Raw genomic sequence first — 24,706 nt, forward strand, 5'->3', positions numbered from 1 at the left:
TCCACAGAATGATCCTACAATGAGATTTACATCAGTAAATCAGCAGGTAAATCAAATACAAACTTTAAATATAGCATATCCATTCCTCTAGATTTTCAACTGCTTCTGCATAAGTAAGGCATGTAAAGGAAACACCTAAAGTCTTTTTCCTTCTGAGTGAGCTAATGTATAAACAATAATTACATGGGGGAGGAAATGTTGTACTAATTAACACACTGAAGGATCACATTAGCACAATAAGCAGGACAGTATCTTTAGTGCATCACCTTCCCTCCATTATGAAAAAATTTGGAGTTGCAAAAAGATAAATAAAAGTAAACAGAAACAACAGGTAAAATGACATTCACATGATCATTATTTAAAAATAACAGAAATAAAGAACACAGTGCACAAAAGAACCAACACACTTAGCTTCAGCATTTCATGTATAAGAGAAATAATACGTACCTGACCATAAGGTCCACCACCACCGTATGTGGAAGATCCATCCTGTTTAGAAAACATAAATCATTTCCATACTGCAAATGGACATTTCTTTTTGAAAGGTTACCATAGGTACCCCCTTCAGGGAAGATTAAAGAAATAAGAGAATTTACTTAGTTATCAGAATAGCCATTAAGAAACTCATAGTTATTTCCTTATAAAAGATTAATTTGCATATTAACATATGTGATTCTCATTTTATTTCCACTTTTGAAGAAATCTTCATCTGGCTGATAATTCAAAGCAAGTATTGTTGAGGAGAATAAGCTTTAACAGATTGGGGCTGTTAACCTTCACATTTAACATACAACAAACCATAACCACATTTTACATACTCCCCTGTAACCTTTCATGTTGCCTAGTTAGGAGTATATTCAATTTCACTCCTCAAAGAAAAAACAAAAAAAGCTTGACTGAAATAAAGTGAGAGCCAAAATACAGAATGTAACTGTACATATAGGAACCAGGTTATTGGTCCTGAGCACCTTTAATTCAAGAGGAAAAAGGGTATATACCTGACCATAGGATTCACTGCTGCTGTCATAGACAGAAGATCCTCCCTGCAGAGAAAACAAAAAAGGTTATTATTTTGGTTCTCTCGAGAAACATTTTTCCTTCTTTTCAGAGTTTAGGAACCAAGGTAACAGCAGTCTGTGTTATCTTACCTGCCCATACGATCCACCAGGATAGAAGGAAGGTCCTCCCTACACAGGAAATAAAAAAGGTTACTGTTTCGTAGTTGCAATGTTCCCTCAAGAAAGACTGCTCCTGTGCAGAGACCACAAACAAAATATTTACCTGGTTACCAGAGTAAGTGCTGTGTGAAGAACCTGGTGCTCCCTAAAAGGAAAACAGAAACCAGCTATTTTCTTTCTTGCAAACAAGATGGTTGTTTAAATACTAATGCATCCAATTTTCACTTTTCACCCTTTGAGCTGACCTTTATGTTCTATATAAAAATTAAGACCAACACGGTTAAAGCGTAAGAAACCTTTTGGCAATCATTTTCTTAGCCTGTTGAAATTTGACTTCCCCAAGGAAACTGAAGATACCATTCTCTACTGTGCTCTGTCAAACTGCACACAACTAGGTTATAACGGGGCGGATTTAAGTTTGCTGCTCTAAAACACAACTCTCAGGTCCGTAATTACAATATTTCATGACAACCACAGTATCAGGAATCCAGGAACCACAGTAGCAGTAGTCTCTGTTACCTGTACAATGGAGGAAGAACATTTACCTGTCCATAAGATCCACTGGGGTAGAAGGGGGATCCACCCTGTAGAGAAGACAGATGGGTTACTGTTCTGTAGTTGGCTATTCCTTCAGGAAAGCTTTTAGACAGAGCTTCTGAATAGGGTGATTTATCAGAATGTTTACCTGGTTACCAGAGTAGGTGCTGGGTGAAGAACCTGGGGATCCCTGAAAGGAAAAATACAGACTAGCTATTTTCTTGCAAACAAGACTGTTTAGATAGCAAGGTGCCCGATTCTGACTTTAAGCCAATATTATTAAAGTAGGGGAAACCTTTTGACAATAACATTCTTGCTGATTGAAAGACCTCCCCATGGAAGTTAGAGATACAATTTTGTCTTTTCCTCTGATGGATTTCACGCTATAGGTCATGTTATAGTTGATTCGACTGTTGGGTGCTTAATTATGGTATTTTATAACAGTTCTTGTATGGGGAGTATAGGATACAATATAACAGCAGTCTGTGTTATCATTACATAGCAGAAAAAACACTTACCTGCCCATACGATCCACCAGGATAGAAGGAAGGTCCTCCCTACACAGGAAATAAAAAAGGTTACTGTTTCGTAGTTGCAATGTTCCCTCAAGAAAGACTGCTCCTGTGCAGAGACCACAAACAAAATATTTACCTGGTTACCAGAGTAAGTGCTGTGTGAAGAACCTGGTGCTCCCTAAAAGGAAAACAGAAACCAGCTATTTTCTTTCTTGCAAACAAGATGGTTGTTTAAATACTAATGCATCCAATTTTCACTTTTCACCCTTTGAGCTGACCTTTATGTTCTATATAAAAATTAAGACCAACACGGTTAAAGCGTAAGAAACCTTTTGGCAATCATTTTCTTAGCCTGTTGAAATTTGACTTCCCCAAGGAAACTGAAGATACCATTCTCTACTGTGCTCTGTCAAACTGCACACAACTAGGTTATAACGGGGCGGATTTAAGTTTGCTGCTCTAAAACACAACTCTCAGGTCCGTAATTACAATATTTCATGACAACCACAGTATCAGGAATCCAGGAACCACAGTAGCAGTAGTCTCTGTTACCTGTACAATGGAGGAAGAACATTTACCTGTCCATAAGATCCACTGGGGTAGAAGGGGGATCCACCCTGTAGAGAAGACAGATGGGTTACTGTTCTGTAGTTGGCTATTCCTTCAGGAAAGCTTTTAGACAGAGCTTCTGAATAGGGTGATTTATCAGAATGTTTACCTGGTTACCAGAGTAGGTGCTGGGTGAAGAACCTGGGGATCCCTGAAAGGAAAATACAGACTAGCTATTTTCTTGCAAACAGATATTTAAATGAGTCCAACTGTGAATTTTGTTCCAAAGGGACATGCTTGTAACTGTTAGAAGAGAATACTTGCAATTTTTGTTGTTAAAAGTGAAAAAACCTTTAGCAGGAACTTTTCTTAAGGGGTTAAAGGACCCCAAAATATAATAGGCACCTTTTCTTTTCCTCTTTTTAATTTTAGAATTTTCAGTTGTACTTGGCAGACTCTTCTTTGCTATAGAGAAAGAAAATGCTAGTCCCTAATCATGTTTTTAAAAATTGACAAAATACAGGAATTTTGAAAGCATAAATACAGAGTAAGATTTCAGCTCATCGCTGAAAGAAGAAAGAGTATTTAAAAGCAAATAATATCCATTATTACGGTCACATCCCCTTTACATGGAAAATAAACAAAAAGTATAATTCCATAATTGGATTGTTTCCACAGAGAAGGTGTTTAAACTGTGCTCTTGTCATTAGACAAAACTTAGAGGAAAAGTGGAATAATTGCAGTGTGAGGAATTTAAGGATCCAGATAAGAGAACACATTGCTTCCCCTTTCAAACAGGATGATTTAAATATGAATAGCTTGAACTCTTAATTTAGAATCTTTTCCAGCTTTGAAGAGACTTTGGTGTAACTGATAGCTTTTAAGTTTAGAAGAAAGCCTTTTGCAGGAATTTTTCTCGTGGTCTGAAGAATCATCAAGGAAGACATCTGTCTTTTATGTAAAATTCAGGCATGTTTGTTAATGTATGCATATATATGTATCTCTCTATACATGACTATAAAATAGAGAGATATACATACAGATCCCATATTTAAAACAAAAGTATAAAAAAAGTCATTTCTCTCAATGTTTAATGATAGCCAAAACTACAAATTGACCTAGACAGTCAAATGCAAAAGCCACATTAACAGAGAAGACTGGTTTTAGCTGTCCATGCAAGGGAGAATTAGTTACCTGACCGTAAGATCCACTGTTGCCACCATATACGGAAGATCCACCCTGTTCAGAAAATAGAGTCATAAGATCTTGCAAGTGGACAACTCTTTCAGGAAAGATTTTTGCATAAATCTCCTGAGCTAAGAAAATACAGATACCGTGCGAAAAATCTGGGGCATGCTGCTAGGGAACAATAAACATGTTCTGTGCTTATAAATAGATTTGCTTAAATAGAACATATATGATACTCAGTTTATGCTCCTTTTCTAGATTGAAAGATCATGTGATTAATAATCCAGGCCAATATTTTGAAGCAGAGATTACATTTTTGCACAAATCACCTTACTATGTAGAAAAATCTCTGAGTAGGTGGTAGACTCCAGTTTATTTTTTCTACTTAAAACTTTTAAATCTAGTGTTAGAAATTTTTAAATTTAGTACTAGAAGAATGAATAATTTATTAATACATAACAAATAAAATGTAATTTCATTGATAATTTTTTGGCTTAGAGCTAATTCTAATTATATGTGGAATTATTTAATCGTACTTAAAAAACAGTATGTAGGGCCTTGGTTCTTCCTGTGTAGGAGAAAGAACCTGCCTATCATAGCTAGCGTATTTATGTGCTCATCTTAGACACTGTTACTGCCATATGTAGAGGATCCAACCTGGACAGAAAAAAAAAATGAGTCCTGTTTTTAGATCAGACTGTTCCTTCAGAAAAGACTATGGAACTTTACTGCTGGGTGAAGGCAAAGATCAGGACTATTGCTACCTAGTTTATCCTAAACTCATTCTATCAACTGACACTAACAGAAACTTAAACAGGGAGTTTCTTGTGTATCAAAGAGCATCCATCTGTACTGAGAATTCCTTTTCTAACATGCCCAATTTACATGTCCTTCCTTTTTTACCTGTCAAAAACTGTTGTTTGATAGTAACTAAATAGAAAACATGTTTAACAACACCTCCCCAAATACACAAGCCAGGCTGTGTGGTTTGCTGTTAAAAACTAAGCTTATATTTTTGCACCAATTTAAGAACATGAGGGAAAAGGCTCTATTAAACTGAAAACTTGCATAAAGAAATCCAGCCATTTCCTTGCAAATGGATTTTATATAATATTAATTTATTTTTATTGATATGAACATTATGATCACACAACAAAGAAAATAAGTTTTTCCTGATGAAATCTCAGTATTAGTTACTATATAGACTAGATTATATCTTAAAACAACGTGTAGGTCAGGATTACTGCTCAGCCTCATGAATATGAAAGAGGCAATTTTTTACCTGACCAAAGTTACTGTTACTATACGTTGAAGTTAACCAGAACCTGCTAAGAAACTTGTTATTTCTTTATACAATTAGTTTTTTAAATAGCATGTTGTTTTACAGAAATAGTAATTCACAATACGTTTCTCGTTGAAATTGAAAACAAAAAATACTACACCCTTCAAAAGAGCTTATGTAAATACAGCTTCAAGAAAATCTTCTAAAATAAGTTCTCAGGCAGAAAATAGGTGACTTCAAAATCCATCTTCTCCACATTTTAGAATAGGAACAATTTTAATCTGTATCAACCGAGAATCAAAGTAATGGGTATCTCATACTTTGTTAGTCTAAAATATTTCCAATTATTCAAAATATAGAAATGCTTGTGTTTTATAGGGTAATAAATATGATAGATTTTAGTAAATAATTCATTTGTATATGATACAAAGATGTGCCTATCCCCAGCCTCCCAATAGCTGCTTTGCACTGCTCCATTTATAGCTGGAAAGTAAGAGTTAAAAGTGCATTGCACTGACAAAGGAAGAATGTTCACCTGGCTGAAAGCTGGTACAACTGTAATGCCCATGTAGCTATATTCTTTGAGATTTTCCTGGCATGGAGGCATTGCCTAAGAGAAAAGCTTATCCAGTGCCACTGGTCATGTAATTGCAATGATTCTATTTATAGGAAAGGAATAGTTTATATATTAATTTAAGAGATTATCTTTTGAAATATTTACAAAATTTTGATGTTTTAGGCACAGCATTTTCTTGCACCGGTGAGAAGTATAACAAGCCTAAATAAGCAGGATGCAATTAAATTTGTGGTTACTAAGATTTTCTGTACAGACTCTGTTTTTTAAAAGCAATGAAGAACTAGCATATAACTGTCAACTCACAGAGCATTTTGATTACCAAGGGCAGTTACAGAAAGTCAGTGGCCAATTATTAATTATGCATTTAGAGTCAACTGGAACTCCCGGTTCTATTTCATTGTATATAATTCTATCCATATTACGGAAATTATCAATGATGTTTAGTTTTACCTAAGTGTCCATACTTACTGGATGATTAATTCAAAATACTCAATTATGTAAATGAAAGTATAAATTCAGGAAAAAAAAATTACCTGTCTAATACCACTGCTTCCATCAGGACAAATGCAACCACCCTGTAGATAAAAAAGAAAACAATTATTGCTTTGTGAAAGTTTGAAGAAAATCTTATTTCAGATGTGAAACTCTGTTTAGTGGAAGAAAGACTGTGGAACTACAGAGTGGCTGTGACCTTTCCTATACCTCAAATGAATAAGAAGGCAGCACAGCTCCATACATTGTGTTTGCTTTGGAAAGAAGACTGACATTAAAATCTTCCAATGCTATGTCTCAATGACAGGTGCCCACATCAATAGAGAACTATCTGGGAAGTCAAGAGTACAGAGAATTACCTTTGTGCTTTTACCAGTATAACGCATGTGAAATTGCAACAGTCTTGACAAGTGATTTCAGGGAGCCATTTCAGATAAAAGTAATCAAAACAGGATAATTTCACTTACAATTTAATGCATAACACTATCAAGCCTGCCTGCAAAATTACAGGACTTAAACTCTGACTCCTAAGTTTAGATTAATTATTGTGAAGCTATCTGGTCAAGACTAGATAAAAATAGAGAAAATCCTGACCTGGCTACTTGATCCACCACTGGTTGCAATAAATGATCCGCCCTGTAAAGAAACCAACCATATTTTATAGAAGCATTTTATCAGATCTAAAGCTTACCTAGTAAAAGAACCTAACCTTCATATAATTATGTACTGAGACGTAAGGTGACAAACTACTTTTCTGCACTAATCAATATTATCTATTCAGACCTCTTTGCCTGAAATAATTGTGAAAATGTAAATTCAGATGAAGCTCCTTAATACGGATACAACCCACAGAGAATGGATATCAGGAAAACCAATGAAGAGAGTTGCCCACTGGAGTTCAGAGATCTGAATGTACTCTTGAATTAGACTTCAAACTCTCTGAGAAGAGGACTATCCTACTGCCATACCTACATAGTGCTGGGCATAGCGAGATCCCAGATCTCTGACTGAAGCTGTCAGGCACTACTACAATACAAAATAATACAAAAAATAAACTCAAGTTCCACTCTAGATCATTTAACTTTCAGATGACTCTATAGTATAATATACTACTACAGCAGTATGTAGGTTTACTGAATATTAAGAGTAGACCTACTTTTCGAGACAGAAGTACACATGTGCTAAGTTGTACCTTGTTATCAAATTCTAAATGAAATAGAATTATATATCTGGCCATTGCCGTCCCTAGAGTAGGATTGTTTCTAAAACAGATTCTAAAACTATTTCTTTGTAATAAGGTGTTTTCAAAATATAAAAACATTATGTAGAGAAACACCTGCAGTGCTTATCTGCTTAGTGGAGTGCAGGACAGAGGAGACTGCATTTTCTGGGCCCACTATCATTATTTACAGCTGTGCAAAACTATAACATTAAGTGGAAAATGCTATCAAATCAAAATAGCATTCTTTTACACAGCTAAATAAGTGGAACCTAATTTTCAGAAATTGAAATATGATTTACTAAAAAGCTCCTTGCTATGAGACGATGCAGCAGACACTGTTATTACCTGGATGTTGGTGTGGTTGCTGTTTGAAGTAGAAGATTCATTCTGTAAAGAAATGAGAAATTACTCATTTTGCTGTGAGCATAATCATTAAAAAATATACTTCTATTGAAAAAGAATGACCTAACCCTAAACAGAATGCTCTGTTACAAAAGCTAAATTCTTACTCTTCTTTTTGTAGGTGATATACCAAGCAGCTGTAACACCAGCAGTAGTTCAGAAAAAGTGACAAGTATTGTTTACCTGTACATCATAGTCTCTTTTGCTCAAAACATGTGATGTATCCTGTAAAAAAAACAAAGAAAATCTTTATTAAGGCATGGAAAGTCTGATATATACAATCACCTATAGGCTTTTTTTAGTTGCACTTTTTATTTATAGCAACTCCAGACCCTTTATTGCTTACGTTGAATAGTAATGCCTTATTATAAAATAAAATGTTAATTGATCATAGTTTTTATGGGCTACTGCAGAGTCTTATTTGAAGCTATACAATACACTTCTATACCTCCTCCCAACACAGTGAGCACAATAAATTATCAAACATTATTCTTTCTTACTACATTATTCTATCTTACTTCAGCTAAACATTTTAGCTGTCCTCTGTTTGGATAATACTCTTATAATTTAACTAATCTCAGTTTGGATCAACTCTGTATGTGCTTCCTGAAGAACAGGAAGCTGAGTTGTCCAGCACCTCACAGCAGGATTTTTATGTGTTTTTTTCATGTATATACACACTTTCTTTAAAGTAAAACCATTCAAAGAGCAAATGATGGAGCTACTTTTTGTTTTTTTACTTAAATAGGAAACTAATAATTAGGACAAACATAATTAGGGGAAAGAAAAGTATAATTAAGACAAAAGTCCTATGAGCAGTGGAAAAAAAAGTTACTTACACGTGCAACAAGAACCTTCCTGTTTGAACAACCAGAACTCTGTAAAGGAGCCAGAAGCCAATTATTGTTTTATAGATGGAGCAAACAAACAAAATACTTTCATCAAAAATCTATCCAAACTTGTCAAGGTGGCATATGCAGCAACAGGAAAATGACCAGAGCATTCTGATTGACCTCACTTTCACTAGATTACACAGTGGAAAGGATTCGTATTAGAGGTACCTGAAAATAAAAGTACAACTACAACTGATAGACTAGTTTTGCAGTGAGGGAGGAAAGCATCATTTCTCTCCTGAAAACCTCATATAGCATGAATAGTAATCAAAATCAAATCAGCCTATTTCTTCCTATGAAATCAACCAAAAGTTTGGACCTAACTGCATCACAATACAAACCTAATAAACTAACTCACTCCTAACTCCTAACTAAAGGAGTTAGTAAGTTCCTCCCTACTTTCAGTGTTCTTTTCAGAATTCAGTATGAGATAGCACAAGCATAAAACACAGTTTGCTTACTAAGCTGTGTCTACAGTGCATTCAAAGAGTGATTCCAATTTTAAGTAAGCTGGTTTGAGTACTGGTAAAGATGTAGTAACAAGAGCAAAAAGCTTGTGTTAAATTCCTCACCTGAATATTAGCCATATTAGTTTCTCAGGAGTTTTGGCAACCTGCCTTCAGCTACATGCTGCCACAGCTATCATTTTGTTATGAGTAAGATCCTTAAATTGCATATTCTTAGGCTATATTTTTACGTTATGAGTCTTTGATAAGAATTTCCTGCCTAGCAGAGTTTAATGTCTCCCTCAGCATAACTGCTGTGGTTTAGAGCACAAGCTCTGTAATTAACCTGTTTCCCCCCCGCCTTTTTCTAAACACAGCAACCCCCCCCCGAACCCCCGGTTTGCATGAGTGCTTAAAAGCAAATTTTTTTACAATGATGTCCTGCAACACACCCTGGATAAGAAAAAACAAGGGAATAATAGCATCTTCCGTGGGCAAGGCAGGCTGGACGAGACTCTCTTAAACAGGACTTGCTGTTGAAGGAACTGTTTTGCAGAACCTTTTGCATTAATGTAGTGCATGTAAGGTAAATACAAGCAAAAGTGAAAGACATTTTCAGAAAGCCTTACTTCTTATTATCAATGTTCGGTGCAGTGCTAAAGTAATAGAGAGGAAAAATAGGGGAAATAAAGCACTAGAGCATTTGGCTGAAAATTGAATGCAAATAGCTAACGACAGAAAGTGACTCTAGATGGCAGTAAAAGAAAAGGAGGCTGTAACAGATGGAAAAAGATTTTTTATGAACAGAATAAGAGTACGGAAAATTTTCATTCATTTACACAATAGTATCTTTGTTTGATCACAATCTGTCCACATTAATCACAGTTTCTACTTATAGGACAGAACAAAAGTCATGATGCAGAGAATCTCACAAGAGGTAACTATTACCTTACAGCAACACTGGAATATATGCAAATCCAAATTAGAATAAGTAACAAAAGCCTGAGGCGGCCACTTGCCTCACATATAGAGATGGTTAATTCTCAAATAAGTATCTGGTCAAAGTGCATATACTAGGATGCCCTTTGGTTACAGAAAACTGTATTGGTATATTGCACTAGAAGTATCCTGCAGCTGTAAGTAATTGTGTAACAGCCTTGAGAGCCAATTGAAGGGACTCACTACAGAGAAACATAGTATCAAATAACTATATTCTTTAATTAATATTATGAAGGGTATTACAAAACTATATTACAGCTAGAGGCCCACAGGTCTAATGTAGAAGGGCTCATTTACTAACACTGTCATTAATCATAAGAATCTGAATATTGTAGAAAAGAAAAAGTACTTACTTGACCATTAGCACTATATGTAGTGTCATTCTGGAAAAGAATAAATTATTTCCTTCTTTAGGAAATTATTTAAATACAGTAAACTTACAGAAACCTGATTCTTTCTAATGCTATGTACAGGCATAACAAAATAAATCATACATGCTTAGTCACATCCTCCACTGCCTTGCGTCTTGTCTGTTTAAGTAGATATAAGTGACTTTGAAATTTTACAATTCCACTCTGAAAAGCATTTTACACTTACTTTAACTAGGTAGAAGTCTAGTGTGAAAAGCAGTGGAATATCTGCCACTATATCTCTTTTCTTTCCTTCATTGTATGTATGTAAAGATTGGCCATTTTCTTTCTTGGAAAATTACTGTAAAATGCATTGTTACATTTTGGGCCAAAATTTCTGTTAGTGGAAAGCCACTGAAATCTTTTTATCTGTATTTCATTTCATCAAGTTAAATGCATTTAAAAGATCAGAAAATATAACTGTTATCACTCACATGACAATTTTCAATAAAAACCCAAACGTTTCAAATGATTGTTGAAACAGCTATTGTAGGGACTAAACATTCCTTCTGTATAATTCTGCTCAGAAGACTGCACCTAGTAGTGGAATAGTTTCCCAACTATATGAAATGTTGTGATGACAATATGTTCCAGAAAGCATACTCACATCATCACAAGCATTGGGATTATCATCCGAAGACTCCTGTGAATCCAAAAGGACACCAGATACCAGTTATTCCCTCATAAAATGGATTATTAAAAATAAGTTTGTCTGATCTTGGACTCTGCAAGATACAATTGAGACTCATGCAAAGAAAAAGCTGCCTGGTTAAATTAAAAGTAAAATAAGATTTTTATAGGGAACAGAGAGTGTCAAATACATGGCTGCGACAGTTGATCTCAGAGAACGATCCATCCTGCAGGAAAAAAAAAGAAAGACCAAACAAGAAGAGCAAAGAAACTATTATGTTCCTGTTACATTTATGAGGAAGATGATGCAATTTTGAGTAGGAACTACAAAAACTAACATGAAATAATATATAACTAGGAGAAAGAATGAACTGGTTACCTGATTATCACCATAGCTGGTGATAATCATAGGAGGATGATGCATCCTTTAAAAGAAACAAACAAATAAACCAAAATCAGAGAGAATGAAGATATAGAAAACCTGATTTTGAGCAGAGACTAAAGTTTGTATGAAATGAGGTATAAGTAAGGAAATAAAGTTATACTTACTTGGCCATCTCCATAGCTCTGTGAGGAGAATCCACCCTTCAAAACAAACAAACAAAAAATCCTATATCAGAAAAAATTATGATTTTGATCAGGGACTATGAAGCTGGAATAAACAATTGATTCAGTTTCTTTGGAATAGATACCATTTTCTAAATAACAATAACTATAGTAACAGGATCTGAATCAAATATGGAACAGAACGGCTACCTAAGAATAAACAACCATAATCTGATTAGAATTTCTTGTCAGATATGATGAAAAATCTTATCAGGAGAAAATCAAGGTCTACCTACCTGGTTGCCACCATAATCTTGTGAGGATGATGAGCCACTCTGCAAACAAACAAAATTAGAATAAATATTACAATATTACAGATCTAATTTTGAATAGAGATCATGGAACTTGTGTAAAGTACAACCTCAGTGGGAGGAAATAAAACCCTACTACTTACTTGGCTGCCACCATAGCTTTGTGAGTATGAGCCACCCTGTGAAAACCAAACAGCAACAATTTACAGCACTGGACAACTGAGCTTGATAAGAATTCACAGAGCTAGTTTTATTAGCTTGCCAAGTTCTTCTATGTAAGTGGAATTACAGAGCTGATATTAAGCATGTTTGAAGCAGATGAGTTAAAGACTGGAACTGAAGAGACTCTGGAAGAGTCTACACCCTCAGGCGCAAGGGAATTATACACTGAGTTAGAACTGCTTAAAAAGCATTTATCAATGGATAATAAAGAGCTACCTACCTGGCTACCACCCTGTGATCCATCCTGTAAGATAGACAAAAATGATGCATGCTTTTAATACTTACTCTTTGACTATAGATTATTTGAAAGAAAGCTGCTGTTACCTGCTTAGGGGGAAGAAGGAGCAGAGAAGGATACACAATGTGATTTCTGACTTTTAAGAATGAATTCCTAATAGTGTAACAGCAAATACTAGATGAGACATAGGTCAAGGGACCACAAACATTTATTTTTTAATCAATATCCAGAACATTGATGGCTTTCATTAAGAACAGTCTCTAGAGAATCTCTTTTCTTCTCCTATAGAAAACCTGACTTACATGAATTGAATGAAAAGTTCCTCTGGTGGCATTACTACCGAGAAAGTTGTGAGTATGTTAGATACACTGGCTTTGAGGAGATGGTAACTCTTAGAGGAGATGGTAAACGTATATATTATATACAGCATATATACATGTGATTTTTCTGTGTCTTAGCTGGTGGAAAATCAGTGAGAAAAATCAAGAAAAGTAACAGAAATTTTTAAAAAGGATAGTCTGTTGTTGTTTTCTTAATAAGTTTTAATATTTATAGAGATTGTTTCTTTAAACATAACAGAAATCTTGTAAGATAGTGTTTGTTAGAGCTCCAGCAGCAAAACTTGCAACAAATACAAATGTTTGCTGCACTAACTGAATGAGATTTTAAGCCAGCCTCACTTTCAGGAATCTCAAGTGACTGTCCTAAAATACTTCTCTAACATTTAATGGGAAAAATCCAGAGGGATGGTGGCTAGCTCCAGTCTCGATTTAAATACTGCCAGTTCAGCACCTCTGCAAGGGACTTGTTCTTTTCAGAATCTGGCCAAATCATCTTACAGATCCAGACATTTCACAGCCATAATGCTAGAAAAAAGGAAGAGAGGGAAAAAAAAAAAAAAAAAAAAAAAAAGGAAAGAGAAAGACCCCAAAGCCCTGCAATGCTCCTGTGTATATGAAGATAGTGCGTTCTAGTGCCATAACTAATAAGATTACGTGGATTTGCACTCTGTGAATCTGAGGTAGGTACCACTTGAGTCTGTGGCAAAACTCAGTCTGGATAAATCTAAGAGGAGCAAGGTCATTTACCTGGTGGCAGGGATTGCCATCATACGAAGTACCCTGTTGGAAAAAAACAAAACAAAACAAAAGGTAAATTACAAAATTTTCACTTTCTTCTTAAAATTTCTCATGTGAGAATTAATGTAACAAAACTAAATGTAAGGCTTTATAGTAGGTGAGTTTTATTTTATCTTCAAAGTTTGTGCTTCTGCCCTCTGACACTCTCATACCTACACACTCACAAGCACCAAATCATATACACAAATGATCGAGGCAGGATTACTTGGCTGCAACATGGAAAGTGAGGTAGGCTGGCAATTAGGGTCTCTCTGTATCATCCTCATTCCTCTTGACTGGCAAAGATGAACTGGTTTTTGGACAGTCCTTTTAGGAAGCAGCAGTTATTGTGGTATAATCTTTTACCTCGGAACCTTGCGAGCTTTACCCATCATAGATCTTAAGCAAGGTTGCTGCTCACTTTCTTTTGTTTCCTTGTTTGGAGTTATCTTTGGGCTACAATTTGTCTTCCTGTTGGGATGACAGGATGAGAACTGACACACACACAATGTGTTGTACTCTGGTTGCCATCCTCCTGTTACTACAGCTGTCTTAGGCTGATAAGTCATCTGTGACACAGCCTTGGTGGAAGCCACATTCCTCAGTGTTTATCAGTTTCATTGCTGTTAATTGTGTCCTTTGCTACTGATGCATGTCATTTTTAACCCTTGTTGTATTGCTACTGATGATGCTTTTACACACACATTTCTACTCATCCTTCATTAATACCAGCCTTAGTATTTCTGCTACAAACTTCTGTACTTTTTTCATTTGCATCAATTTCCCCAATATATTTATTTGGGCTTAGGTTTACCAGCATGGCCTCACCTATGCCCTTTTCTTCACCCAGGATCTCATCACCGAACATACAATCTTTATACTATTGTAGGCATATGCAAGGTGAAGTGGAACCAGCATAAGAACTACTGATCCTATCCTTACTCTGCAGGAGTCACTCTCTGTTCCTATCATATTGTATTGGAACTAAACAGAGCAACATCCAGAAATCAAGCCCAAGCAAACACATTATCTATGTACTGAATAGATAGATGAATCACTTGTTGTACATCTTCTGTGTGTAACAGTATATAGGAAAAGGAACTTAACTTTGGTTACAATGCCCTAAAATGTCAGCCTTTCTTGATCTCTGTGCTAGATAAGTTCATATAACAATGGGGAAAAAAAAGTGTCCACTAATAGACATTACACAACTTATTGAAAAATATGTAACTACTAAACAGAAGGCTGGGTTTAGTTTTCAAATAGTTTGGAGAAAGGGAACTTACTTGTCCACAACCACTGCTACCACCTGAAGAAGGATATCCACCCTGCTGGAAAAAAACAGCAGCTCAGTAACTTATTTCATTTTATATAGATTTTATATTTAATTTCCAAACAATCTAAATATTCCTCTTCTCCATTTGCAATACAGAAATAAGTTTTAAAGGACTTTAGTTGCTTGACAGTTTAAGAGGAGGAGGACCAGCTATGTCCTACTGTGAATTTTCCTGTGAAGTATTGTGTAGGTGGAATATTAAATTGCATGAAAAACAATGACACCTATGTGTGTCCCTTTTTGGCGGGAAAGACCCAATTCAATAAGACTATCGCTCCCGGACCCATAGAAAAATAATGTTAGCAAGTCTTAATTCCAGAGAGAACGTAACACTATTTCAATAAAAAAATTCCACAGAATTCTTAATGCATATTTGGGAACATCATAAATAAGCAGTATACCCCTTTATAATTAACTATGATATGAAAAGGAGCAAATATGTTAATAAAATTATAAAATAAGCTTCATATATTTTCATGTCAAAGAGCTATATACTCCCCCAAAAAATATCCTTTAAATGTTAAATTCTGAGCAATTGTATAGCACTTTTCAGGGCCCTAACACTCCACTTTCTCAAATACGATATACTGACTGGTGCTTACCTGGCCATAGGAACTGCCACCTTGAGGCTGGTAGCCCTGCAAGAAAGGCAAGAATTCATTTGTAAATAAAGCCGCACTCTTTGCACACCTGCAACGGCAATGCTCTTTCCCACTAAGGCTTCCTCTCTTCCGTATTACTTTTCAACCTTTCAGTGCTACGACTCAAAACCAGGACTATTCAGCAACATCAGAAAGGAATATCCCGAGCCCAAAACCCCAACATCCATTCACAAAGCAGGCCACTACAAAAACGTTCAATACGTTGCAGCAAAAAAAGCTTCCTCTGGCTGTAGGACTGGCTGCCTCAGAAACCCTTTAAAAAGAGAGAAGATAATGATCACCTTGGCAAGCAGTCTTTTCAAAGAACATAATGACTGTGCAAATACATCTGCATAAGGGCTTTGCACCAAGGCTCTTCCTGGGTCAAAAGACACAGGGCAGCACACTATCACCCGTGGGACAGACTGTCCTACTCACAGCAAAGGTCATGAATTGAACTGAGACTCAGAACACCAAATGAAACACATCATTCATACAAACCTGCCAGTCGTGCTGGCCACAAGTGAGATCAGAGAAGAGCTTCCTACTGAAGATCAGGTTTGCTTACCTGGCCGTAAGAGCTGCTGCTGCTCCCTGAGTAGCTTGGTCGTCCCTAAGACAAGGACACCGTCCAGTTACTTCCCCTTCATAAGAGACTGATCAGCTACCAGCCTGCTCTAGCAAAAGCAAGCACCCATGTCCTAAAGCTGTACAAGGCAGAGCAAAGGGCCAGGTTTTCCTCCTGGCAGTCACTATGACACTGAGTGAGATGATTTTGTTTGCTGAGGTTTCAAACAAATAAACAGCATATGGACTGTTTGCAACTGTGGGAATACATCCTTTCAGAGAAAACGTCCTTTGAATTTCAAATTCTGACTGACTGCATAGCACTTTCACTATGCCATGACACTCTACTTCCTTAAATGCTGGGTACTGACTGGTGATCCAGTGGTGCTTACCTGGCCATAGGAACTGCCACCTTGAGGCTGGTAACCCTGTAAGTAAAGAAAGTACTTATTTGTAATTATTGCATTTGCAAAGTAAGTGTGTCTCCCTCATCTGTCTCTTTGTGGAGAAAGAAACAGAATAAGACAAAGAATGTATTGACCCTGCTTCCAAATTAAAATTATGTTGATATTTCTTATTCCTGATGAGTATCCTGACACACTGCACATATCAGAATGCATGGTACATTTAAACAATCACAGAGTAGTCTCAGACAGGACTTAAGTCTTACGAAGACTTTTCTACTTCAGGAGGTAGATGGAGAAAAAGTTTTCTGGTTATGTTTCTTGTGCCTGCTACTTCTCACACACTGGGTTTGGTTGGCCAGTCTGAGGTACCACATTAACTTCTTACAATTGTGTTCTTGGTGTGCCCCCAGTATACAATTCCCTTTCTCTTAGAGAAGCAGAAGGTGACATATATATAAGAAAAAAAAAAAACTATATAAGAAAGAATCCTAGGGAAAACATAGATTCATAAAATGGAAACAAAACCATGCAAGTAAAAGCAGCAGATCAAATGAATTAGTCAGAGTTACAGCCTGATCAACCCTGAAATGAGATCAACAGCAAGGATCCCAGGATTGCCTTCTGCAAGTCTTTCTGTAATGCAGTTATCAGTCGTTGTAAGCAATCATCAGTTGCTGATGCATTCCAGTTTCAATATAATGTCAAAAAAGAGCAGACATTTAAGGTACATGCACACCTGTACCAGAGCTTGTCTGGGAGAGATTCCCAAAAACGGACTTAAACCACTAGGCCTAATTTTTGCTATGCTGGCATTAAAATCCTGTCAGAATTCCTGGCGATCTTGGGGCTGCCTTAATTCACACATCAGCTGTAAAACGAGGCAAGGGTTCATCAGCTGCAGGCAGTAAGACCAAATCTGTCTCTAGCTACAAATGTGAGCCAGTGTTCTTTAGCTCTTCAGTACTGTTTCTCTGCACTGAGACCAAAGTGGACAGTGAAGAACTGATTACAGTTGGTCTTATATCACATAAGTCAGCTATACCAGGAGCAACACCAAAGAGCTTATTTCCACAAAAAGCTTTGTAGTCCCATACCTGCGGAAAAGACTTCCTGGAGCTCATGCTTCCCAGAGACCTCCATTAAAAATGTTCACGAGGAGAGTCAGTTTCACAACAAAAGTTATGAAATGCACTAAGATTAAGTTTTCATGACTCAGAACACAAAATGAAATGAAGTATTTAAAAATATTACTTTTGCAGAGCCCTAACGCTCCACTTTCTCAAATGCGATATACTGACTGGTGCTTACCTGGCCATAGGAACTGCCACCTTGAGGCTGGTAGCCCTGCAAGAAAGGCAAGAATTCATTTGTAAATAAAGCCGCACTCTTTGCACACCTGCAACGGCAATGCTCTTTCCCACTAAGGCTTCCTCTCTTCCGTATTACTTTTCAACCTTTCAGTGCTACGACTCAAAACCAGGACTATTCAGCAACATCAGAAAGGAATAACCCGAGCCCAAAACCCAAACATCCATTCATACCTGGCCATAGGAACTGCCACCTTGAGGCTGGTAGCCCTGCAAGAAAGGCAAGAATTCATTTGTAAATAAAGCCGCACTCTTTGCACACCTGCAACGGCAATGCTCTTTCCCACTAAGGCTTCCTCTCTTCCGTATTACTTTTCAACCTTTCAGTGCTACGACTCAAAACCAGGACTATTCAGCAACATCAGAAAGGAATAACCCGAGCCCAAAACCCAAACATCCATTCATACCTGGCCATAGGAACTGCCACCTTGAGGCTGGTAGCCCTGCAAGAAAGGCAGGAATTCATTTGTAAATAAAGCCGCACTCTTTGCACACCTGCAACGGCAATGCCCTTTCCCACTAAGGCTTCCTCTCTTCCGTATTACTTTTCAACCTTTCAGTGCTACGACTCAAAACCAGGACTATTCAGCAACATCAGAAAGGAATATCCCGAGCCCAAAACCCCAACATCCATTCACAAAGCAGGCCACTACAAAAACGTTCAATACGTTGCAGCAAAAAAAGCTTCCTCTGGCTGTAGGACTGGCTGCCTCAGAAACCCTTTAAAAAGAGAGAAGATAATGATCACCTTGGCAAGCAGTCTTTTCAAAGAACATAATGACTGTGCAAATACATCTGCATAAGGGCTTTGCACCAAGGCTCTTCCTGGGTCAAAAGACACAGGGCAGCACACTATCACCCGTGGGACAGACTGTCCTACTCACAGCAAAGGTCATGAATTGAACTGAGACTCAGAACACCAAATGAAACACATCATTCATACAAACCTGCCAGTCGTGCTGGCCACAAGTGAGATCAGAGAAGAGCTTCCTACTGAAGATCAGGTTTGCTTACCTGGCCGTAAGAGCTGCTGCTGCTCCCTGAGTAGCTTGGTCGTCCCTAAGACAAGGACACCGTCCAGTTACTTCCCCTTCATAAGAGACTGATCAGCTACCAGCCTGCTCTAGCAAAAGCAAGCACCCATGTCCTAAAGCTGTACAAGGCAGAGCAAAGGGCCAGGTTTTCCTCCTGGCAGTCACTATGACACTGAGTGAGATGATTTTGTTTGCTGAGGTTTCAAATAAATAGAACTGTCCAGATCTTTTGGATGGATATTTGAGTACTTATATATGCAAGATCTGAATCTAGCAGTATGGGACTTACACTGTGAGACTGAGCCTTGAAACACTACCCTCACTGCCATCACTCATATACAGCTTTTAGAGGAGACATTGAGTGTAATACAGTTATTTCACTTGAACTAATCACACATGGAAATGCATTTATGAGTATCTCAAACAAAAATATTTGAACATCATTAGTAATTACAGCCAACCACTAGGGAATGCAAATATGACAATTTATGAACAAAACCCAAAGAAATAGATATATCTGCAGCCTACAAAATACTTAAAATATATATTTAATAAGAAGGAAATAAATTTCCAAGTTGTGCTGGTTCTGTTTTTAGAAATATTCCTACAGGAATATTTCTACCCCTTTTTAATTTCACTTACCTGAACATAAGTACTGCTGCTGCTTTGTTGCTTTTGTCCACTCTACACAGAAACAAAAAAAATGTCATTTCTTTTTAAGAGGAATTGCTTATGTACTGAGACATTTCAGGAAGCCACTCTATTCTTAATTCTACTCAACAATCTGAAAGTCAGAAAGAGTGACTTCCTTATGTCCTTCCTTCCTTTGTGCCATCTTCACATGCTACAGGATTCAATACTTCAGCACAAGGATCCTTCATAAATAAGGTGCTGTAAATATTTATACATCTTGATGCCATTTTCTTAATGAAAATTCACCATATAATACAGATTTGATTAATTTTGTGGCATTTCAAGGTAGTTTAAATAGTTCTGCCCTTCAAATACATTGCAGAAACCTCCATTAAACTCATATGATTTTATATTCATATTATGTCTGATTTTTTAAATGACTAAAAGAAAAATCAAAGCTTTGTCAAAACAAAAATTGTAAAAATCACAACTACAATTTAACCAAATGAAAAGTCTTTGCAGAGAATCTCTCAGTTCCCATAAACAGTGTGGATTATGAGAGCAATCAAATATTCTTCAGTTATACATATATACATTTAAAACATTTTCTTAAACCTGTGGAATCAAATCTCTATATATTTAAATTTAGAAATAAAACACCAAAGAAATCTTACTCCTTTCTCTGCCAACATTCATAAATGATTATGAAAGAATCTAATGCTATACATTTTGAAAGCAATGACTGTCTAAGGACAAATTTCAGCTACTGTTATCTGCTGACGATCCTTGAAGGAAACTGAGAATTTATTGTCACAGTCTGAAGGACTATCATATAAAGGAAGGAAACCAAAATGTGACGAATGTTAGGTAGGTTAAAATTGCAAAGGACTCAGAAAAAAAAATCTGAGTAATATCCATAATTTAAAAACATAATCTTAAAGAGTTGATTGTAATCTGCTTTCCAAGTGTCCAATTATCAAGAAGAAATGTTAGAAACACAACTGAGAACAAAAGCTTCATATGAGCACAGACCAGTAGGGTTTCAAAAATATAACAAGGAACTAGTTATTTCCATATAAAAGAGTCTGTTTACATGAAGTACACAGGTTGTGATTTATGTATGTTTGATTTAATACTGAATAACACTGAAACTCAAGTTCTAAAATTCCACCTACCTTCCTGAGCAGATTGAGATGGTTAAGTTTTGCAAATTTTGAGAGTACTAAGGAATGAGGACACAGGTTTTCATGTTTAATGACTGCAGAAAATAATGGCAATGATCTTGAATCAGCAAACAAATAGACATTCTTTTTCCTGTAACCACAGAAATGTATCTGCTAGTCCATGTCTGTAAGACCTTTTAAGATATCCATACTGATTTATTCCCAAAGAGACGAATGATGGTTCAACTTCCTGAGATAGGGGTTGGCTTAAACACTCAAGCACACCAAAGAAAGAATGATTACCTGTATTATGATTTTAGTAGCAGAACTGCCCAAGCTCTGTAAAAAAAACAAAGACCATTTAATTTGACTTAAAAGGCTACATATTTGAACAAAAATTACCAAGTTGTTCTTCTTAGCTTAGGAGAATAAAGACCCAAGTAGCATGTGTGATGTACTAAGTAACATATTTCCAACACCCAGATAGTTTAAACACTAATATATTCTCAGCTCTGATGGTGTGAGGAAGCAGTCTGATTTCCTACGCTTAGCACTTCTTCTACAGCTCTTTGAAGAGCACAGGCTATACCCTTTTGCACTATCAGTCAGCACAGGTTTTCCAAATGTGGTGAGTGAAGCCATGACACCATCATTCCTCTAACCTGTCTCACTGTCACCTGCACCGAGCATCTAGTGATAGAACACCAGATACACAAATTCAATTCCTGACTCAGTTATATTTATTTTGCTGAATTCCAGGGCATGAGGGTCAAATGTAAAAGGCTAATAGACACCATCCTGAGGCACAGAGCCTGGCCCTGTAATAGCTATATTCTTACAGAACTGAGAAGAAAAAAGCATGCTTACCTGCGGGTACGTATGACGCTGCAAATGAAACAAAAAATCTTTAATTATTTTATACAGGGGCTTGTCTAAACAGCAAACTGCAGCAGAAGAAAAAAACCCTATCTCTTGGGCACAGTAAACAATTGAATGTGGAACATTCCCTATTAGGTCTGCCTCCACAGTAGTATTCCCCATTATGGAAAGGTAGCATATAAAAGGATAACATAGAAAGAATGTACAAAGTATTTAAATCTTCATTCATGTTAGAGCACACATGTTTGAGTAGAAATTGGAAATCATAAAAAAAAAACATATTTATATATTAAATCTCATTTCATACAAACTCACTTTAACCACCTTAAGGCAAAATTTACTTTCGGCTGACCGTATGAACTCAAAACAAGCAATCATAGTGGAAATTTAATAGTTTAAAAATACAAGTGGAGGTGAATTTACAAAAGAAAATATCAATAGTAACAGAAAATCAAAACCATTAAAGAATGTGGAGGCTGTATGCATGGAGAGATCTGGAATCTGCAGCTAATCTAATCTCTCTGCAATACACAATATAGCTGGCTGAGATTTTTAGTTATTGCATTATTGACTTTTTTTGAAGATAATTACATGGCTAGTATAAAGCCTGTCCACCCACAAGAACTCACCATACAACAGTAATCTTTCTGGCTAATTAAACGTGTAACCATCTGAAAGCTCTCTGAGTCAAAATTCTGAGTATTCTAGAGAAAAGCTGCTTACCACAGGTGGAAAAGGGTTGCTGTTAGGAATGACCACTACCTACAGAGAAATCAGAAACAAGCTGTTTACTCATCACAGAGGTTATTTAAGTGTGTCAGAAAAAAGAAGAATTATGAATTACCTAAATTTACAAACTTTGATAATGGTGATGATTGCTTTTATAAAATACTATTTTTATAAACAGTTCTTATAGTATGTTACAAAGCAAAGAAGAATATATATATATATAAAAATATATATATATACACAAAGAGATAAAAGACTTGTTCCCAGCCACACAATGACTCAACTGTAGAGGCAGGAGCAGGATTCATATATTGTACCATACCCACCAGCCCATATTATGTATCCTTTCTGATCTCCCATCCCAAGCCCAGACTCAATTCCTTTTCTCTTTACTCAGTATTACACTGAAGAAAAGTTTAATATAGATGTCACTAAAAAAATGAAGTCAAATGCAATTCTAGTATCTTCCGTTTAGATTTTTAATATTATTTTTTCAGATTAGAAGCTTTTATTTGTTTAAAATAAAAACAGTGCATACCTCCAGTGGTGTAAGCACTAAGAGGAGAGTTGGTGTTATCACAAATAAAGAATTCTAATATAAAGCAGGGAGGAATATTATGTTTTTAAAAAATAAGTCATTAAAATATATCAGTATACAGCCAATTCTTAAAGGAACAGGAAATTTAAATGGAAAACTTATTGTGAGGACATGAATGAGTACATTGTGCTTACTAAACATGCCATAGTATTATCCCTGTGTGTTCTGGCAACTGTAAATATGATGAGTTCATAGCATTCAATAGCAAGGTGAATTCTATTGATCTTACTTGCCTTGGGTCACACTTATCCCCCTGGCCATCCTAATAATTAAATAATTTATATTTTTAAAAGTCTTAATTAGGATTCTAATATCTTGAAAAAAATCCCCCAAAACATGTGTGAAATGTAACCACTTTATGTACAGTGAATTCAACCATGAACACAAGTTAGCACAGCACAGTATAATTCATCTAATAATTAAGCCTATTCAAATCATATGAATCAATCTGAATTAAAACTTTGAAAAGACTTAGCTGATAAAAAGAACCATAGTACCACTGAAATAAAAGGAGTTATGCCAAGTTATGTCTGTAAGATTTTTTTTCCCTTTGAATTAAAAAGAAAAGGAGTGCTTACCTTCTTACTGGAATCTGAACTGCTAGCAGGGACAGACTGTAAAGAATACAGGAACCAATTTTTTGCTTAGGAAAATGTCTGACAAATTAACTATGGCACTACTCTCCATAAGAATGATATAGCTAACAACATCTCTCTGCAGTACCAAACAAAATAACATTCTGAAGAAAGACATTAATGTATACACAATTAATAAATGAACAACAAAAATAAATGTACTAGGAAAAATAAATGACTAGGAAAAGGCACATTTGTTTTTTTCTAGCAATCTCAACTATCCTGCTGATTTTACAAAGTATTGCATGGAAGTTGCAAACATTTCAAGTAACGGATTAAACTAGAAGTTTGTTTGCAATAAAAGTAGTCTGTTGCTAGAAGAAATTTAACCTCCTCTCCCTTAATTAAACAAACAGGAAAAAAACCCCAAAATCTCTCCTGTTAAAATACAAGCTAGAATAAATGGGACCTGCTGTAAGAATAGAAATTTTTTAAATGAAGCATTAATTTGCAGCCAAGTTTCCCATTTCATGAACCCACACATACAGTTCCATGGGAAGAACTACAAAAAATACTTTGAATTTGTAGTAACTAGCAAAGACCATATTAAAAATAACTGGTATTCTTCTAGAGAATAAATGTAATTGAGCTTCTGTATAAAACAGGAGTAAAGAATTTCTAATAAAGATGGTAGTACAACATACTATGAATGTGCTACTAATCTGTTGAAGTCATTTCCAGAAATATTTTTTAGTTAACCATTTGAAGACAGTCCTCCCTTAACCCCTAATTTGTTATGGTATGGTAAAAGTTGGACACAACTGCTTAGTTTCTGAGTAGTTTAGTAAGGTGAAACTGAAAACACACTTGAAAACATATACTTACCTGGCCATAGGTAAGACCAGGGCTATATGAGGATGCACTCTGAAAGCAAACCATAAATAAATTATTTCTTTATATAATGATTTGTTGGAAAAAATAAAAAGGGGAATTAATGATATCCAGAAGTCATCACTTTTAGC

General features: G+C 36.1%; 1 protein-coding gene across 1 annotated transcript in view; it reads right to left on the reverse strand.

Annotated features, from left to right (window-relative positions):
- The window catches only part of LOC112979801 (hornerin-like), a 57,741-nt gene that overhangs the window by 19,934 nt on the left and 13,101 nt on the right, over positions 1-24,706 (reverse strand). The window contains exons 11-47 of the mRNA XM_064515856.1: positions 24,570-24,608; positions 23,688-23,723; positions 22,506-22,544; positions 21,771-21,788; positions 21,207-21,242; positions 19,750-19,791; positions 19,088-19,132; positions 18,481-18,516; positions 18,248-18,283; positions 18,015-18,050; positions 16,692-16,727; positions 16,301-16,345; positions 15,694-15,729; positions 15,042-15,086; positions 13,726-13,758; positions 12,620-12,643; positions 12,321-12,356; positions 12,163-12,201; positions 11,870-11,905; positions 11,298-11,333; positions 10,634-10,663; positions 8,782-8,820; positions 8,126-8,167; positions 7,886-7,927; positions 6,913-6,954; positions 6,360-6,401; positions 3,974-4,018; positions 2,949-2,990; positions 2,809-2,847; positions 2,367-2,408; positions 2,234-2,272; positions 1,864-1,905; positions 1,724-1,762; positions 1,282-1,323; positions 1,149-1,187; positions 999-1,043; positions 448-489 (exon numbers count right to left, since the gene is read on the reverse strand). Coding sequence (XP_064371926.1) covers positions 448-489; positions 999-1,043; positions 1,149-1,187; positions 1,282-1,323; positions 1,724-1,762; positions 1,864-1,905; positions 2,234-2,272; positions 2,367-2,408; positions 2,809-2,847; positions 2,949-2,990; positions 3,974-4,018; positions 6,360-6,401; positions 6,913-6,954; positions 7,886-7,927; positions 8,126-8,167; positions 8,782-8,820; positions 10,634-10,663; positions 11,298-11,333; positions 11,870-11,905; positions 12,163-12,201; positions 12,321-12,356; positions 12,620-12,643; positions 13,726-13,758; positions 15,042-15,086; positions 15,694-15,729; positions 16,301-16,345; positions 16,692-16,727; positions 18,015-18,050; positions 18,248-18,283; positions 18,481-18,516; positions 19,088-19,132; positions 19,750-19,791; positions 21,207-21,242; positions 21,771-21,788; positions 22,506-22,544; positions 23,688-23,723; positions 24,570-24,608 — 1,422 coding nt within the window. The remainder of the gene's footprint in view (positions 1-447; positions 490-998; positions 1,044-1,148; positions 1,188-1,281; positions 1,324-1,723; positions 1,763-1,863; positions 1,906-2,233; positions 2,273-2,366; positions 2,409-2,808; positions 2,848-2,948; positions 2,991-3,973; positions 4,019-6,359; positions 6,402-6,912; positions 6,955-7,885; positions 7,928-8,125; positions 8,168-8,781; positions 8,821-10,633; positions 10,664-11,297; positions 11,334-11,869; positions 11,906-12,162; positions 12,202-12,320; positions 12,357-12,619; positions 12,644-13,725; positions 13,759-15,041; positions 15,087-15,693; positions 15,730-16,300; positions 16,346-16,691; positions 16,728-18,014; positions 18,051-18,247; positions 18,284-18,480; positions 18,517-19,087; positions 19,133-19,749; positions 19,792-21,206; positions 21,243-21,770; positions 21,789-22,505; positions 22,545-23,687; positions 23,724-24,569; positions 24,609-24,706) is intronic.

The sequence above is a fragment of the Dromaius novaehollandiae genome, chromosome 8, assembly GCF_036370855.1.
Source record: "Dromaius novaehollandiae isolate bDroNov1 chromosome 8, bDroNov1.hap1, whole genome shotgun sequence".
Taxonomy (NCBI): Eukaryota; Metazoa; Chordata; class Aves; order Casuariiformes; family Dromaiidae; genus Dromaius; species Dromaius novaehollandiae.